Genomic DNA, 18,202 nt, shown 5'->3' with positions numbered 1-18,202 from the left:
GGCATGTACTGCCCACTTCAGATCTAGTCAAAACATTTCTATTAATTTTAGGTCTGGAATAGGCCAATCCAGAGTATGAATTCTCTTTATCTTAAGCCATTCCTTAGTCATTTTGCTTGGATGCTTATAGGGTCATTGTCCTGTTGTAAAATATTTCCTCCCTAGCTTCATCTCCCTGACTGACATGAGGTTCTGATCAAGAATGTGTTGATAGGCCTGAGAATTTATGGTTCTCTGGATGATATGGAGTCGTCCAGGTCCGGAAGCAGAAAAACAGCCCCACACCTCCACATTTCCACCACCATGCTTCACTGTTGAGAGGGGGTCTTTTCTTAGTATACAGTGCTGGCTTTCCTCCAAACATGATAATTTGGATTGTGAACAGATCATTCTATTTTGGACTCTATCTAATTTTTGGACCAGAGAATGGACTTCTAGAAAGCCTCTGAAAGTTGAATTGGGTAGTTTTGTTCTTTCTTGAGAGCAGAGGCTTCCTTCTAGCAACCCTCCCATGAATGATTCATCTGTTTGTAGACGCATGTAGATTTATTTCAGATGCTGCCATCAAGGTCGGTAACTCTCTAGAGGTGATGTTTGGGTTGAGTTTTATCCAATTTATTATCTCTCTGGTGCATCTTGGTCATACTTTTGATGAGCATCCACTTCTAGAAACTGCTTAAACCCTTTCCAAGCATCGCTACTTCCTGGGCTTTATGGCGGGGAGCCTCTCTCTCCACCATATGCACAGCAGCCACTTGGTCCTCTCACTCCACATTCACCAGATTTTACCGTCTTAATGTGGCAGCTAGCCCCTCCTTCATGGTGCTTGGTGTGGCTTGGCAATAACTCTGAGCCCTGCTCTGCCTTTATTAGCTTTGCATCTTGCGGGCTGACCTGTGGGGGACCTTTCCACACAGGGCTGGCCTTTGTGCCTGGCGGGGCCTTCCCTGTGTTCCAGCATTGGGTCTTGCATCTTGCAGACCCAACTGAGCAGCCCTTCTGCCTTTCGGGCTTGGCATTTGTATCTTGTGGGGCATCGACCCGGTTGGCTTGTAAATAGTTCATTGGCATCACATGGGGTTCTGGTTATGGGTGGTACCATCTCCTCGCGAGGTGTCTTAAAGGTATACTTTGCAGGTTAGGTATTTTTGGCGAGTGTAGAGCTCCCTCTAGAGTCGCGATGTATTTATATGTCACTCTGCTATTGTAAATAGCAAACTTCTCGCGACTTAGCCCCCTGTACACAATGCAAATGCTTTTGTTGTGGAGGTGAAGGATTAACAACAGGCAAAAACTGGTAACGCTTTAGAATAACATGTGCTTATTAGGTATTAACAGTGCATTATAAGCAGTTAATGATTTATTACTAACAGTTAGTTAACTGTTGTTATCCTTTAATAACATTAACTAACTGTTAACATGCAGCTTGTAAGTGTTAATAAGCAGACTTTTAAGTTACTTACAAGCATATTTGTTAACAGTTGTAAGTTACAACAAGCATACAATGGAAAATTAAAGGGTACTGTCCAAGATAACATCAAGGCTCTTCACCTCTCAGACTCTCAGACAGGTATGGTGGTCTCACCAAAGGAGATTGAGGAGATACTGTTTTTTGCAAGTGTAGATGTGGTGTCAATGAGTAACAGCTCAGTTTTCATACTGTTGAATTTCACATAATTGCTTGTCATCCATGTCTGTATGTCATGGAGTCAAGCAATGAGGGCACTGGGAGGGAGAGTGGTAGTGAGATTGGTGGACACATAGAGCTGTGTGTCATCAGCTTGCCATCACAGTGATTGGCTTGAGGACATTTTTCATACCTGAAGTTTAATTGAATACCCGTGTTGTATAGTATAAGTATAAGTGGTAACACTTTATTTTAAGGTTAACATGTTAGCCACCAATACATACCTAATACCTGTATTAGTGACTTGTAAGGCATGTGTTAGGCAACATTAACCATTTGTTAGGTGTGTATTCACAAATTTCTTGTTCATGACGAATTAGGCCTTTATTATTGATATAATCTTAATAATGACCTTGTAAGCCTTGATCTCTACATACTAATTAGTAGTAAGTACCAAAATAGATGCATAACCTACTTGTATACTGTCTGAATAAATCCCAAATAGTAGGAGAACAGTTGTAGAATAAGCTCAACCTCATTGCTGCATTTCACTGCCCAGGTTGCTGTGTGAAATAGCACTTAATAACTGGGAGATTGCCATTCTAACTCCCATTCTAAAGTGGAAACTGGTTCCTTGGCAGCAAGCACATTATCATCAGTAATACCTCTGCAGTATGTACTTATTAGTCATGATATGTCAAAATATGGTCCCTGTTGTAAAGTAGAGGCTGGGAGGGTGTTAACAATAGAAAAGAAGATGAGAAAAGTGACAGCACTGACAATGTTTATTTAACAAGTTCTGTAAACATGTTACATTGTACACTCAATGAGCTCACAAAGCACAAAAAGACTACCAAAAGCTAGTTTTAACTAGAACTGACAGGATAAAAACATGTCTTTTAAACAAATAAAAAGGGCAAAAGAATTGTCATTCAACACATCTGTGGTGGTCTTCTTTGAAACGGGACCCACCTACCACATTTCAAAAACTTGTACACAGCAGGCCTATTTGCCTGAAAACTACAGTAGCAGTAAAGAAATCACACAAAAGAACATTTGCTATTTACTTACCAGAGTGGACTAGTATTTTATCAGTATTGGGAGAAGGTATTGCTAGTCTTTTTGTGCTTTGTGAGCTCATTGAGAGTACAATGTAACATGTTTACAGAACTTGTTCAATAAACATTGTCCCAGCCTCTACTTTAGAACAGGGACCATATTTTGAATGAACAATGTATGCACTAGCAATGTATTAAGGGTAAAGAATGTCTGTATTGACCAGGAGTTATAGTCTAGACTGTTCCCATCATATAATTTTTAATAATAATAATGCCTGACTTTAGAATATGGAACCAATTCATGACTAATAAGTACATTTTGCAGAGGTATTACTGATGATAATGTGCTTGCTACCAAGGAACCAGTTTCCACTTTAGAATGGGAGCCAATCTCCCAGTTATTAAGTGCTATTTCACACAGCAACCTGGGCAGTGAAATGCAGCAATGAGGTTGAGCCATACACTTGCTTATTCTACAACTGTTCTCCTACTATTTGGGATTTATTCAGACAGTATACAAGTAGGTTATGCATATTCTATTTTGGTACTTACTACTAATTAGTATGTAGAGATCAAGGCTTACAAGGTCATTATTAAGATTATATCAATAATAAAGGCCTAATTCATCATGAACAAGAAATTTGTGAATACACACCGAACAAATGGTTAATGTTGCCTAACACATGCCTTACAAGTCACTAATACAGGTATTAATTAGGTATGTATTGGTGGCTAACATGTGAACCTTAAAATAAAGTGTTACCGTATAAGTATATATACTCTTTTGATCCCGTGAGGGAAATTTGGTCTCTGTGTTTATCCCAATCCGTGAATTAGTGAAACACACAGTGAACACACAGTGAGGTGAAGCACACACTAATCCCGGCGCAGTGAGCTGCCTGCAACAACAGCGGCGCTTGGGGAGCAGTGAGGGGTTAGGTGCCTTGCTCAAGGGCACTTCAGCCGTTCCTTCTGGTCGGGGTTTGAACCGGCAGCCCTCCGGTTACAAGTCCAAAGCGCTAACCAGTAGGCCACGGCTGCCCCAAATGGTTGATGGTTTGTTAACACACCTCATTATAAAGCAATCAAATTGAGTCAAATCGACTTTGACTTCTTCCAGTGTTGTGTAGATCTGGCTGAATATAAGGCATGTTTTTTTTGTAAGATTCAGCCAGATCTGCACAAGCGCACTCATGTTGATTTGATGCTACCGGAGCATGAAGCCAGGCAATTTGCTTCCTTCATATACAGGTCTTGTTATAATCTCTCTGTATACTTTCAAAGTTTACAATACTTTGGTTTGTCTGTAGGGATCCTCCCCACACTACGCCAGAAGTGTAACTATATGTTGGATATAATGGAAACCTATGGAGCCGCATCAAAGTGGGGAATGAAAAGGGCTTATACTTACTAAATCTTTAAACAAACGTGAATAAAAGGCAGAAAATAAGGTTGGTGTAAGAGTTACCTGTGTGTTCATGGGATTTAGGTGACCATTATGGAGTGTCACGAATGTAGGCTAGTCACAGCTAAGCTGCCCGTGGCTGACTGTATGAGTTTGGCAAGCTTAACTTTACATGTCATAGCATCAACTAAGCATAAGTCACACCTTAATTCTATCACTTGTAATACGAATGTATTTCCTACAACTAGGTGAGATAACGGGCTGTTATAGCCTACTGAAGTTACACAGTTAGCTAGCTAGCAAGCTAACCATTTTACATTGGAGATTATGGTAAGTGCTACAAGCTACATTTGTCAACATTGGGGTATTGGAAGCGAATTAGGTTGGTAATGTACATAGTTTTGACATCAGTCAGTTACATATATTTCTTCATAACCGCTGTGTGAGTAAAATGATTGAATGTCCTGTGAACTAATAACTAGATAACGTGTTATATCATTGGAATCAATGATATAATGCTAATGTTAGCTTGTTTTCCCCTAAAACAGGGCATGAAGCAAATAAATGTATCTTTATGATCAAAGAAAGATGAGTTGAGGGAGAAATGGTTACAATTTATTTTTGGAGAAATACCCAAACACTTTGGTACCAAATTAGTGCTGCATTCGGCGCATTTTGAAGACGATGACATCGTCAACTTCGGGGACTACAGTTAAATATAGTTAACATGTCAATTACAGAAGGGTTTGGCTGTCACAATGGGTTGGATAGTAAGCCTATAAATCAGATGTTTTATGTAATGTAAGTGACATGAGAAGTCGAGGGGAGTGAGTGAAGAATTATCTGTAACCATGGATGCCTCTCAACTGTCCTGCTTGTTGCTGCAGGTAGGCGACGTGCTGTTACCGCCTACGTTTTTGCAGACTACCAATCAGAACAAAGCTTATTTACATATTAAATATTCATAAGAAAAGCAGTCGTCTCCTCTACCAGGCTTTTCAGACAATGCTAGAATAGCTTGAAATAAGCCATAAAAGGCATTTCCAACCCACATAATGTTACAAACTCGAACAAAGGACATCAAGGATTATAACAAAATTAATGAAATAGGTGTGGCATGGGATCTTTAAAATAAAGCGTTACCTTTTACATATACATATTTGGGACTATGCTTACGTTCAGGTGAAGCACTGCTACTTGGGTGGAGTGATTTGCAGGCAGCACCTGAAAAGCTCCGGTGTTACTTCTTCAAACCCCAAGGAGTAGTGCTTTGCAAATCACTCCACCCAAGTAGCAGTGCTTGGCCTGTATATTTTTACAAAATGGCTCTGTCTTATTTCACATTGTTATTTGTATACTTTATAAGTATACAAACCACAGCATGTAAATAGGAAAATAGGAGTTCTTTTGTCACTTTTAGAAGGTGAAGGCTTTTGGAACCGGCCACTTTGAGAAACCTTTGCTGCTAGTGGTGGGTGCGTCAGACTGACTAACTACACGCACGGAGATGAGAAGGGTATGTATCGACTTAGCTAACTCTGGGGAATATGGTGAATAACCTAGAGTCACAAAAAGTCGGCATGTTGCATTTTATGTGCTTGGTTAGCTTGTCATCACAGTGATTTGTGGATTCATGTATATGTAAACATTCATCACTACTCACCAGAATAGTTCTCTGCCTGTAGATGCATGTCACACAACTTATGGATATATCGGATGTACATCTCTTCCTTATTGATCTCAGACTTGTAGAAGTTCTGCAAAACCCAAAAATGTATCATTTAGGTAACTGTTAGAAAGTTAATTACTACTCGTACCAATATTCCGGAATTTATGGATTCTACCATTTGAGGCAGTGCATGCAAATGTGTGGATGATACAGAATATCACTAGAAACTACACAGTTTAACCCTTTGCAGACAGCCCATTCTTATTTTGGTACTCCAGTAACGATAACGTTCAGTTTAATAACGCCATGCGCCAACTGATTTTATTAATAAAAACTCACTCATAAACGTCACATCATAGGATTTTTGGCGAAAGCGATTGGAAACAATTAGTTTAGGGATTTGAGGCGCAAATTTCTTCAGCTGGTGGAGAAGCAGTGGGAGGCACTATACATTGTTCATCTTCAGGTCGTCTGAAAGAGAAACTGGTGGATCAACTGAGATACTTTTTTATATTATTACAGTCATTACAACTAGTCATTACCTAACCCTTTGTTAATATTTGCTAATTGTTACTAAAATATCTATTTGGCACAAGTTAATAAAAATATTAGTTGTTTACATAAAATCTTTATGTTAATGTTTTAACAAATAGAATACAAGCTATTAACTAATATTGTATTAATAGTTGTCTTAAATGTCTTTTTGGCACTAATTTTGGCACTAGTTGTGGTTGATTTGTTTTTTCATGATTTTTTTTCTTTTTTTTCTCCTATCCTGTAGCCTACTCGCTATGGACCCAGCGTCTCTTTTTTCTGTGGAGACTAAAGAGGATCCATCTGTCTCCTCAGATCCTGGTGAACTTCTACTGCTGCATCGAGAGCATCCTAACCAACTGTATCACAGTTTGGTATGGCAACTGAAAACTGCCCAACGCATCACCTGTTCCTCACTCCCCGCCATTGAGGCCATCCAGGGCAAGCAATGCTTGCGTAAGGTGTGGAGCATCATCAAAGACTGTTCTCACCCCAACCACAGACTGTTCACCCCAATCCCCTCCAGGAGACGTTACAGGTCTCTCCGCACCCGAACCAGCAAGTTCAGAGGAAGCTTCTTTCCTGTGGCTGTCACCCTACTGAACTCTAGCTCTGCATCCCGATGACAACCAACCAACAAACTTAAGGGGCGTGTGTCAGTAATAGGTGCGTTCTCTCCATCTGAAAGTTAAAGTCTCCTAGGTCTTGTTTGTGTTCGCGCTAAAAATCAAGAAGAATGATCAATATGCTCTAATTCACACACTCCAGGGAGCTTTCCGAAGAAGTGGGCTGTGTGCTTGTTTTCACATACAATCGTTCTGGTGTGATTTGATGTGAAAATGGTGCCTGGTACGCACAAAGTGTATTGGTTGGCAGGTCTGAAACTTTTTTCCCAAACCTGAATACTGTATCCCTTACATATATTTGTAATTCCTTAACTGAATTCATAGCAAGATGCTTGAAAGAGTTTAACTTACCAGTAGGTTGACTGTGCAACCTATCTTCTTATTTTCTGTTTCATCACCCTTCATGCAGTCCCTGAGCGCACGCACACACATACACACACACACACACACACACACACATGCACACATACACAAACAATCAAAAACATCAAATATATTGCAAGTCACGAGAAAAAATGGAAAGCAATGGAAATACTTTTTTGCATTTAGTTGCATGACACTAAACGCATTTCGCATGGCGCGTTTCATGCAGTCTAATGACACAGGATTTGGTTCGAGGTGAGGGACATCAGTGCAAGTCTACTCTAAGCAATAACAAAATGCAAGCATGTATAATGTTAAATATTGTCTTCATTGTTTTGTCTTGACTGTTGTTGTTTGTCTTGCCTCTCAAACTATGAGGGTGTTTTATGCTTGTTTTTATGTTCTTTTTTGATGTATCTGCCTAGGGACAATAGATGAAAATTAGCTATGGTGCTAACTCTAGCATATTTACATTGTGTCCTTGTACTGATGTCCATTAATATGCACTGTCCCTATCTAAATAAACAATTAAAAAAAAATATGGGCTATGCCCTCCCAGAATTGTCACGTCACAAGTAACGGTTTCACTTTTGATATTTTTCCTCCCTTTATCTTCTGACCCCCTAAGTTTAACTACCGTAAATCCTCAAATTGTGACCAGAAAATGTTGAAAAATAACCCCTTAAATGATGACATCTGATGACTTTTATGGGAAGTAATGATACATTGATACATATATTTAAAACATTATAGCATATTACAATAAAGCCTATAAGGTCTAAAGAAAACAAATTTATAATAGAGCAAAGTAGCCTAGGCCTACACAAGACTTAACGAAATATGGCTGAAATAGCCTAGGCCATCATGATCATTTTGCCAACAGTGACGCAGAACCATGGATTTTTTCCATTTATGTTTTGTTTATAACTTAAACCAACATTGAGTTAAAATGTTGACTAAATTATTTACTATAGGCCTACTTGACGATAATATATAGCCTGCCCCATAACAGTCCTCTGGGCCTACATAGAACATAGTGAATCATGTGATAGGCCTACTGATATTGATGTTTGAAGAGGTTTCAACTTGAAGGTTGTTGATATTTCAGTTCCAAAGAGAATAAAATTACATCGATTCCTCTCCTCCCAAAGTAACACTGTAGGTCCTACACCTCTCCTCCTAAAATAAATGGTAGGCTCTAACTGTTTTATGCTACTGCGCCAGGATTGTGTATGCTACAACACTAGTTTTACAAGCGCACACACTAAATGGAGAGCTAGGGTTAAAATGCAGACTGCGCCTTTAAATAGGCGACTTTTTATCTTATCAGCACAATGCTACAGTAGGCTATTTCCACTAAATATTCAGCTCAATATTATGTGCAAGACTAATGTTTACTAATCATGCCAAAGCTTTGATCTCTTAGCACTGTCACCATAACGTTACGTGTTCTCATGGTGAGATGGCATCCCGAAATATGTTTTAGATGACATGGGGCGCAAGGTTCATGGGGGTGAACGGCTGGACAAACACGAAATGACAAGGTGTTAACTAAATAATTTAGTAGGCCTAAGGTAGACAGGCTTTGTGGTTAAAACTATGAAAACCAATACCGTTAGGCTAGTCTGTCACAGCTACTTCAAGCACAGCTTACATGCGCAAAAATTTGAATTCAGTATCAGCATCACAAGATTCATTATCGGAAAATCCTGACAGCGAACCCAATGCAAAGCCAAAACGAGAAAAGAAAAATCATACATGATGTCTTTTTAAATCAATTTGTTGACCTTTACCGTTTCATGGCTTCTGCTGAGAAACTAGTTCGCCACACACACTTAACTTGAATCAAGCATTCTTCAGAACGCAGCTGATCAACCCGTCTACTTTCTGACTATTGTCAGCGGCCTGTTATAGCCTACATAACAATGGTCTGTGTTATACAGAAATATAGTCTGTGTTATACATAAATATAGCTTACCTCTGACCAACAGACCCCCCCAACTCAGCGGATCTATACAAATTGGTCGGAAAAAAACGGAATTCCGTTTAAAAATGGAAAAATCACACCCCTGATTAAGTTTCATGTAGTTGAAAGAGTGTCGGGATTTCCACCCGGTGTTTATTGCGAGACAAGGCAGGCGCTTTCATTCATTCACTGAACGTGCGCTGTGCAGTAATGGAAACCTAACACTAGCATTTGAATGAGTTTGTAAGTCAGACAGTACGATGTACATAGACTGTAAACATGACCGAATTTAATGTAGTAGGCCTACACGTTTACAATAAAACATTATCGTTATCTGACCTCAGGGGGAAATGATTGTCCATCCCTGTCATTATGTACCCTTTGAGTAGGTAATGTTCTCACTAAATCTAAACTAGCCTAATTGCTTGTGCAGTCGAAGCCCCGCTAACATTAGCTTAAAGGGGTGGTTCAGGATTTTGGACATAAGACCTTATTTCCAAGTAAGCAAGTGTGATATTTATCAGTGGAGACCGTTTTCAGCACGTTTCATCCAGTCCTTCTAATTGCAGAGTTCGCAGGTGGTAGGCTAGCGCAAGTCAACGGTATGTGCTAGCCTGCCACTAAAGACAGTCTTACCCACTCCAAAGTACACCTGAGGCAAATTCCAGACAATCGATGTAAATGTCTGTGTTGATAGAATAGTGTAAGAAATACAACTACCCTTGCATCGGCGTTGCAATAGTTATACTTTGGTCCCTAAAGTTGTTAGTAGTCATTTTGCAACTCAGCGGACTGATATTACCAAGGCTACTACTAGGTATCCCCATTGGAGGCGCTTTACTGTTTACTTTTCGGCGCAGTACTACTAACCGAGCAAGTATAATTCGCCAAGTAAGAAACTAGTCCCTCAAAATGTAATGCGATCGTTGAAATGCAAGGATAGAATAACGTTAGAAATAGCACTGTCAATACAGACATTTACATCGATAGTCTGGCGTTATAATTTATTTGCCTCGGGTGTACTTTTGAAGTGGGTAAGACTGTCTTTAGTGGCAGGCTAGCACATACCGCTGACTTCATGCTAGCCTAGCACCCGCTAACTCTGCAATTAGAAGGACTGGATGAAAACGGTCTCCACTGATAAATATCACACTTGCTTACTTGGAAATGAGGTCCTATGTCCAAAATCCTGAACCACCCCTTTAAGCCTAACCTAACTTTACAGTGACTGGCCACATGTTTACCTTCCGTAAAATCCGTTGCTTTTTCATAGGTAAATCCGCTACACCTCTAGATGAAAACAATCCAGACTCGGCTACACCAAAATATTTCGGCAATATGTTTTTGTTCTTCATCTTATATCAAGTTCAGCCAGCTTGTTTTCTATGCGCTGTCAGTGTAAACAACTAGAAGCTAGTGCTTGTCCTCCGAGTTCGTTCTTGACTACGGTTGTTAGGAACCTGAAACCGGTCTATTGCGTAGCCAAGTAACCTAAATTGAGTTAGTTTTTAATTATGCATGATTTATACAACAATTGGGTTCTATGGAACTATTTATTTGTTTCTGATTGGCCGAGAGACGTTCCATGAGTTGGAATATCCCTGGACATTTCAACTCAGACTTTGCACAGCTAATAATAAATCACTCCGCGATACAATGCGAAGATTTGACACAATGTTCTCATCCCAGCTCTCCACTATTTCAAGCAATGGGTTATTCCTTAGCAAACCATAACGAAACAGTGCTTCACCACATCTGTGGATTAAGCCACACAGTCAACTCAATGTAAGTAAGATAAACGAGGATGCTCTCAGCAATGCCAGCATTGTGTATAATATAATTGTCACTTGGAGGAGACTTGTAGATAACTAACGTTAGCATAATTAGCTAACCGCTGCTAACGTGCTAGCATCGTCACGTCAGGCTGTGCACAGTAGTGTAACATTTATTCACCATAAATTAATAAAGTTGAGTGGTTCTGCAATGTAGACTATGTTTCCGTTTTTTTGCAGTACCATGTCCCTTACATGACATGGCCCAGTGTTCTTGTAACATGCATGCAGCAAACCTAGATATGAATGTGATTTCAGCCCGACTTTTAACATTTCTTTCAAGAAGACATTTAAACCACAAAGACCCGTAACGAGGGATCTGGAATGTTGGTTACCTAGCAACCAAGACGCTGTCTATTGAAAAGGGAACTATGCCCCGGGTATGGCCCAGAGACTCGCTAGCGCCCCCTTATGTCACTGTGACTTGTGGTTGCCATATAGTTTTAGATACACACACCAAATTTGGGGGGTGTATGTAACTCCCAAAAACAAACAACTTTTGTATTAACATGCCATTAGCCACTCCCACAGGAAGTGAGGTAATTGAGAATTTGTGTGTTGTGGACATGATCAATGTTAACGTACTCCTCCTAGACGGTTGATCCGATTCATGTCAAAGTTGGTATACATGACGCCGAGATGTTCCTGATTCTAAATTGTGAAGCCTTTTTTTGATATGTTGTAATTTGACAAAATGGCGAAATTGTTAATTTTAATACCGTTCCACACAAACAATAAATGTGTCATAATTCACCATGCATGGCTTGAAATGTTTTAAATTTCACAGGTCATTAAAGACCATGTTAATGATAATATTCACATGCCCATAATGCATGTCTGGCATAGCGCCACCAACTGGCAACAGAAAGAATGACAATTATACTGATGTCACATGATCAATTTGAACATACTCCTCCTAGACGGTTTGTCAGATTCATTTGAAATTTGGCAAACATTATGCCAAGATGTCGCTGATGTTAAATTGTGAAGGGATTTGTGAATGTTGTAATATGTTATGATTATAATATCTTGCACATAAACAGGAAATGTGTCATAAAGTCAAAGTGCATTGATTGAATGGTCTGAAACTTCTCAGGTAAATAGATATCATGATTATGATGATATCCAGACACCCAATGGGCCTGATATCAGATATCATTATTGTGATGATATTCACATTCGTAATTCACAGGCCTAGCATAGCGCCACCATCTGGCCAAGCAGGAAATGCGCCAGAAATGCTCTATGCTTTGAATATATGGTCTGAAACTTCTCAGGTTAATAGATATCATGATTATGATGATATCCAGACACCCAATGGGCCTGCCTGGCATAGCGCCACCACATGGCCAAGCAGGAAATGTGCCAGAAATGTAAAATGCCTTAAGTGATTGATCTGAAACTTTATAAAATATTGGATATCATTATTGTGAGCATATTCGCATGCGTAATTCACAGGCCTAGCATAGCGCCACCATCTGGCCAAGCAGGAAATGTGCCAGAAATGCTCTATGCTTTGAATAAATGGTCTGAAACTTTTCAGGTTAATAGATTTTATGATTATGATGATATCCAGACACCCAATGGGCCTGCCTGGCATAGCGCCACCACCTGGTCAAGCAGGAAATGTACCAGAAAATAACATGCAACAACAAATAGCACACGCATCAAATATGTACATTACACAAACGCACCGCGTCGGCGCTTTGTTGGATTCAAAAATCTCACGGGTTTCGGACCGGAGGTGCTCGGGCCCGCCATTGCCGTTTGCGGCTATATTTTATCGAATTGCATCACAGACCATTCTCAATTGTGCTTTGTCGAATTTCGGCAAATGTCGTTTTTATTTGGGCAAAGCTGTAATGGCAACTCAGCGTGTGCCACTGTGCTTTGAAACCATTAAACAGTTGTTTCTTTTCAGATGTATTTGCTAAATGACATTTCACACATGTACTTGCTTACTTATTTACTTCCTGTGACAAAAACTCACCAGAGCAAGAGTCAGATTTCCACACTACACTACAAGAGAGGCACTGGATGAAGTAGTCACAAATTAGCGAACATCGACTACAGTACCTGTAATCCAACAGCCGCTCCATCAGACGTGTCACAGATGTGACAAATGAAATGCCAGTCTCTCTCCATGTTTCCTGTTCAATCTTCTCTAGGAGACTACATACACAGACACATCAAAGAGAGGAATTATATCTGAAACCTCTCAAACATTCTCATGTACTGTACAAAACAAACAAACATACACACAATCTAAGTGTATATTATGTTTGTGTTTGTAATATGATATTGTAAGATAACCAATAAGTTTAGAACTTAGAACGTAAAATGGGCCGGCAGGAAAACATCCAAGCAGAATTATTGCATTATTGATTCATTTGTTTTGGTTAAAACTGTTCATCCAAACTGTTTAAATGTGTCCTGTTTAAGTTTATGTTTTGTATGAACATTTTTACCAGATATTTCAGCCAGACAGTTAGAACTTTTACTTGGTAAAACACAGTAATTACTGGTTGATGTAAACACTGATAAACACACAGTGACTACAGACAGTGTAGTCTGTGAATCTTACCTGGGGTATGGCCCAAAGAGCTGGGTGCTATTTCCCGCAGCATAAAGAAAACAGGCATAACACTGTTATTCAGTGTAGACTAGCTAATTAAGTGATCCTTTAGTATGATGATATTACAGATACAAACAGGCACAATTTGGTTGAATAGTTTGTATAGGGATAAAACAGATATGTTAGGTTTGACACTGAAAAAGAGAACATTGACATTAAAAGTTTTAAAACAAATTTGTGCCCTGAAAACAGTTCCACTAAGACATTAACACAATCCCAGCATCTAACAAAGATTACATTATAGCACAGTTGATCCTTCTTATTTCTTACCATAATGTTTGGAATCTTAAATGGATGGTTCGGTGTATACACAACCTAGGGTCGATTTATGGATGATAATGAGTTCAAACTTTCATTTGGGAGCAAAATGACGTTAGTCGGAGGAGTTTTGACCTAGACAGTTGTTTTCATTACAAGGATACAAGGAGGTTTATTTGTCACATACATCGCAATACTAACGTAAAGCATGTAGTGAAATTTAATTTGGTGTTCAGATTTTCTGTGCAAGTGTGAAGAAAGAAAGATCAAGAAATATTTTAATAAATAACAAGAGAGAATAAAAAGTGTAGTGTGTGTACAGTCCATGTGCAAGTGTGTAAAAAATAAAAAAGTTTATATAGTCTTGTGTGTGTTCAGGATACGGATTGCTTGAGGATAGAAGCTCCTCCTCAGTCACTCTGTTCTGGTCTTGTAGCAGCAGAGTCGTTTGCCTGACCTCAGTCTTTTGAAAAGTCCATGATCAGGATGTGAGGAGTCCTTTAAAATACTTTGGGCCCTGGTACATAGTCTTTTCTTGTAGGTCTCCTGCAGGGTAGGGAGAGGTGCCCTGATGGTACGTTCGGCAGATCGCACCACTCTCTGTAGGGCACTGCAGTCACGGGCTGTACAGTTCCCATACCAAGTAATTGTCAGGACACTCTCCACAGCTGAGGAGTAAAAGGCCTTAAAGATGGGTGCTGATACTTTGAACTTCCTCAGCTGACGTACTGTAGGAAGTACAGTCTTTGCCTAGATTTCCTCATGTCATGAGCTCTCTCTCTGCCTGGTAACACGCGCTGATTGAAGTCTGATGACCTCCACCTGTTCCTGCTCTGCTCTGCCTCACCCTCGTTTACCTACCAGCTGCACTGCATTCACCACTCATCATGCCCTGTATATAAAGCCTTGCTTTTCAGTCCACACTTGTCAGATCGCCTGCAACCAGCACCAGTTACCTGCCTGTTTTGGAAAACGCCTCTGACTCTTTGCCTGTGATCCCGATCCGCCGACTACTTCTGTGTTCTCCAGCCCCGTAATCTTGACCTGCCTTCCGTCCCTCTTCTACGAATACCGCCTAGTCCTTGACTGTACTGCTGCTTCGTTTCAATTGCTGTTGTGTGTGTGTTTCCCCCAGGACTTCCCGGATCATCCAGCTCCTGCCATCGCTGTTCGCCTACTGGGGAACACACACACGCAGACTTTGGAACCCCTGTACCCCGAACCCCTGAAACCCCTTAACCCCCAACCCTTAAATAAACTTTTGAACGTGGCGCTTTTGTGGTCTCGGGCCCTGTTTGGTGTCTGACAGTAATGATCTGACCAAACATGGACCTAAAGCCGACGGCCTAACCAGCATGGAAACCGACGAACCAGAATCCACCCACCGCCATGCAACGCCTGGAAGAGACAGAGAGAGGTAAACCGCAACACTGCTGACATTGCCTCCCTACTCGCCGGGTACCAACAGCCAGCAGTTCCAGCAGCAACAGCAACAACTTCTGCAATGATCATTCAACTTCACCAACCTTTCGCCTGCCTGCTCCCACCGCCCAGCCCCAGCCAGCCTGCTCAATCGCCCAGCACCGAAGTCTCCTGCCCAGTCCACTGCTGCCGCGGGCTGCCGGAGCCCCAGAACCCAGGATCGGCAATCCAGAGCGGTTCAGCTGCTACCCAACCCAGGCACGGGCGCTCCTGACGAGCTGCCGCGGTCCAGTTTACCCTGCAACCCAGGACTTTTGCCACTGAAGGGGCGAGGGTCGGTTACGCGATCACTCACCTGACGGGCCGAGCTCGAACTCTGGGGAACGGGCGAGTTCGAAAGCCAGACCCCAGCATGTGCAACCTTCAACCTATTCGCAGAGGAGATGCTCAAGGTATTCGGATTTGAATCCACAAACAGTCGAGGCATCTCGGACCCTGATGAGTATTCGCCAAGGCAGAAGGACTGCTGCGAGTACCCATTGACTTTCGAACTGTGGCAAGTCGGAGCTCCTGGAACATGGAAGATGGTGGATGCCCTTCCTCCACAGCCTGGCGGATCACATAAAGGACGCAGCTGGTTTCCCATGATCAACCCCCCACTCTTGATGAAGCTATTGCTCTGGCTGTCCGCGACGCATCGATCCAGGCCTCGCCGTCAGAGAGGGCGCCAGAGTCCATCCACCAGCACACGGAGTGTCCCAACTGCCCTTCTGTCCGCACTCGCCACACCATCTAGCCAGCCGGACCAGTCTGAACCGATGGAGATCGGCCACCCCCTAACCCCTGCAGAGCCCAGCGACGATCACCTCCAACTTGTGCCTGTACTGTGGTGGTGATGGTCATCGAAGTCGCCACCTGTCCAGCAAAAGCGGAGCTCAACAGATGTAGGAGGAACTGATGAGCTCAATGAACATTCAGCCCTCCATCAGCCGTAAAACCCCCATCCAAGTCTGTCTTCACCTGTCTGATTCCACCCACACCCCTGGCAGCCCTGGTGGACTCCCTGGCGAGAAGCAAACATTATTGACACAGGACTTGCTCGCCAGCTGGGCTTGGAAAGTCATCGCTGTCCACTCCTGTTCCAGCCCGGCCCTGGACGGTCACGCACTGGGCACAGTTACCAGCATCACAGCCCCCCATCTCAATGATGGTGTCAGGAAACCACCGAGAGACCATCCGCCCACCTGCTCAGCTCTCCAGGCCAAACCCCTAATCCTGGCTACCCTTGGCCCGCCTCCACAATCCTCACCTCGATTGGGCCTCCGGAACTGTGAAAGAGTGGGGAAATGCCTGCCACCTGACCTGTTTATGCTGCTGCCTCGCTGCCCCCGCTCAGTACCCCCCCCAGCACTGCCCCCCGACATTTCTAATGTCCCTGAATGTTACCATGGCCTCCTCGAGAGGTGTTCAACAAGACCAAAGCCACATCTCTACTCCCCCACACCGTCCCATGACGACTGTGCCATTGATCTCCTCCCTGGGACTGCTCCACCCAAAGGTCACCTCTACTCACTATCCCTCCTGAAAGAAAAACTATGGAGGATTACATCAGGGACTCCCTGGCAGCTGGACTCATCCCCTTCCTCTCCTGCTGGTGCCGGGTTCTTCTTTGTGGGAAAGAAAGATGGTCTCTTTCGCCCCTTATTGATTATCGAGGTCTGAATGATGTCACAGTGAAGAACAGGTACCCTCTGCCTTTACTCACCTCTGCTTTTGAGTTGCTCCAGGATCCACTATTTTCACCAAACTGGACCTTTAGAAATGCTTACCACCTAGTCCGAAAAGGGAGGGTGACGAGTGGAAGACTGCATTCAACACCCACACCGCCATTATGAGTACCTGGTAATGCCATTTGGCTCACCAACGCCCCAGCCGTATTCCAGGCGCTGGTGAATGATGCTGCGGGACATGCTGAATAAATTGCCTTCGCGGTACCTGGACGACATCTTAATTTTCTCCAGAACTCTGTCCTAACACACCCGGCCATGTCCAGCTGGTTCTTCGACGCTCCTGGAGAACTCTTTTGTCAAAGCGAGAAATGCGAGTTCCATGCTCAGACTGTGTCATTCCTGGGATACATCGCCGCTGAAGGCAATATCCAGATGGACCCCCGCAAGGTCTCGGCAGTTACCTCCCTGGCCAGTTCCGGGAATAGGAAGAAGTTGCAGCACCTCGGTTTTGCCAATTTCTACCGGAAATTCATCCGAACTACAGCCTGCCGCCGCCCCTCACAGCTCTGACAAGCATCAAACACCCCTTTTCTGGACCCCAGAGGCCAACACAGCCTTTCATACCCTCAAGGCCCGGTTCACCACTGCCCCCATCCTCCAGATGCCGGATTCAGACCGCAGTTCGTCGTCAGTGGATGCCTCAGACGGGGAGTCGGGGCCATACTCTCTCAACGGGCAGAGGAGGACAACAAATTGCACCCCTGTGCATTTTTCTCTCGCCGGCTTTCACCTGCAGAGCGCAATTATGATGTTGGAAACCGTGGAGACCTGGAGGGGTCCACCGCTCCATTCCTGGTCTGGACCGATCACAAAACCTCTAATACATCCGCAATGCCAAACGCCTTAACCCCAGACAGTCCCGCTGGGCCTTGTTTTTCACCAGATTCAACTTCACCCTGTCATACCCCAGGTTCACCGGAACACTGCCGACGCCCTCGGCTGTCAGTTTCATAAGGATGACGCCCCTTCCCAGGAACCTGCATCAATTCTGCCCGATCCCTGCCCGTAGAGCTGCCC

General features: G+C 42.7%; 1 protein-coding gene across 4 annotated transcripts in view; it reads right to left on the bottom strand.

Moving 5' to 3' along the window:
- Positions 1 to 18,202, bottom strand: part of dock3 (dedicator of cytokinesis 3) — a 557,701-nt gene that overhangs the window by 176,593 nt on the left and 362,906 nt on the right. For all 4 annotated transcript variants that reach the window (XM_048254372.1, XM_048254373.1, XM_048254374.1 and 1 more), the window contains 4 exons: positions 13,665 to 13,691; positions 13,157 to 13,252; positions 7,271 to 7,331; positions 5,754 to 5,847 (listed from right to left, as the gene is read on the bottom strand). In XM_048254372.1, coding sequence (XP_048110329.1) covers positions 5,754 to 5,847; positions 7,271 to 7,331; positions 13,157 to 13,252; positions 13,665 to 13,691 — 278 coding nt within the window. The remainder of the gene's footprint in view (positions 1 to 5,753; positions 5,848 to 7,270; positions 7,332 to 13,156; positions 13,253 to 13,664; positions 13,692 to 18,202) is intronic.

Source organism: Alosa alosa, chromosome 10 (genome assembly GCF_017589495.1).
Source record: "Alosa alosa isolate M-15738 ecotype Scorff River chromosome 10, AALO_Geno_1.1, whole genome shotgun sequence".
NCBI lineage: Eukaryota > Metazoa > Chordata > Actinopteri > Clupeiformes > Clupeidae > Alosa > Alosa alosa.
This window is presented reverse-complemented; position numbering and strand designations above follow the sequence as displayed.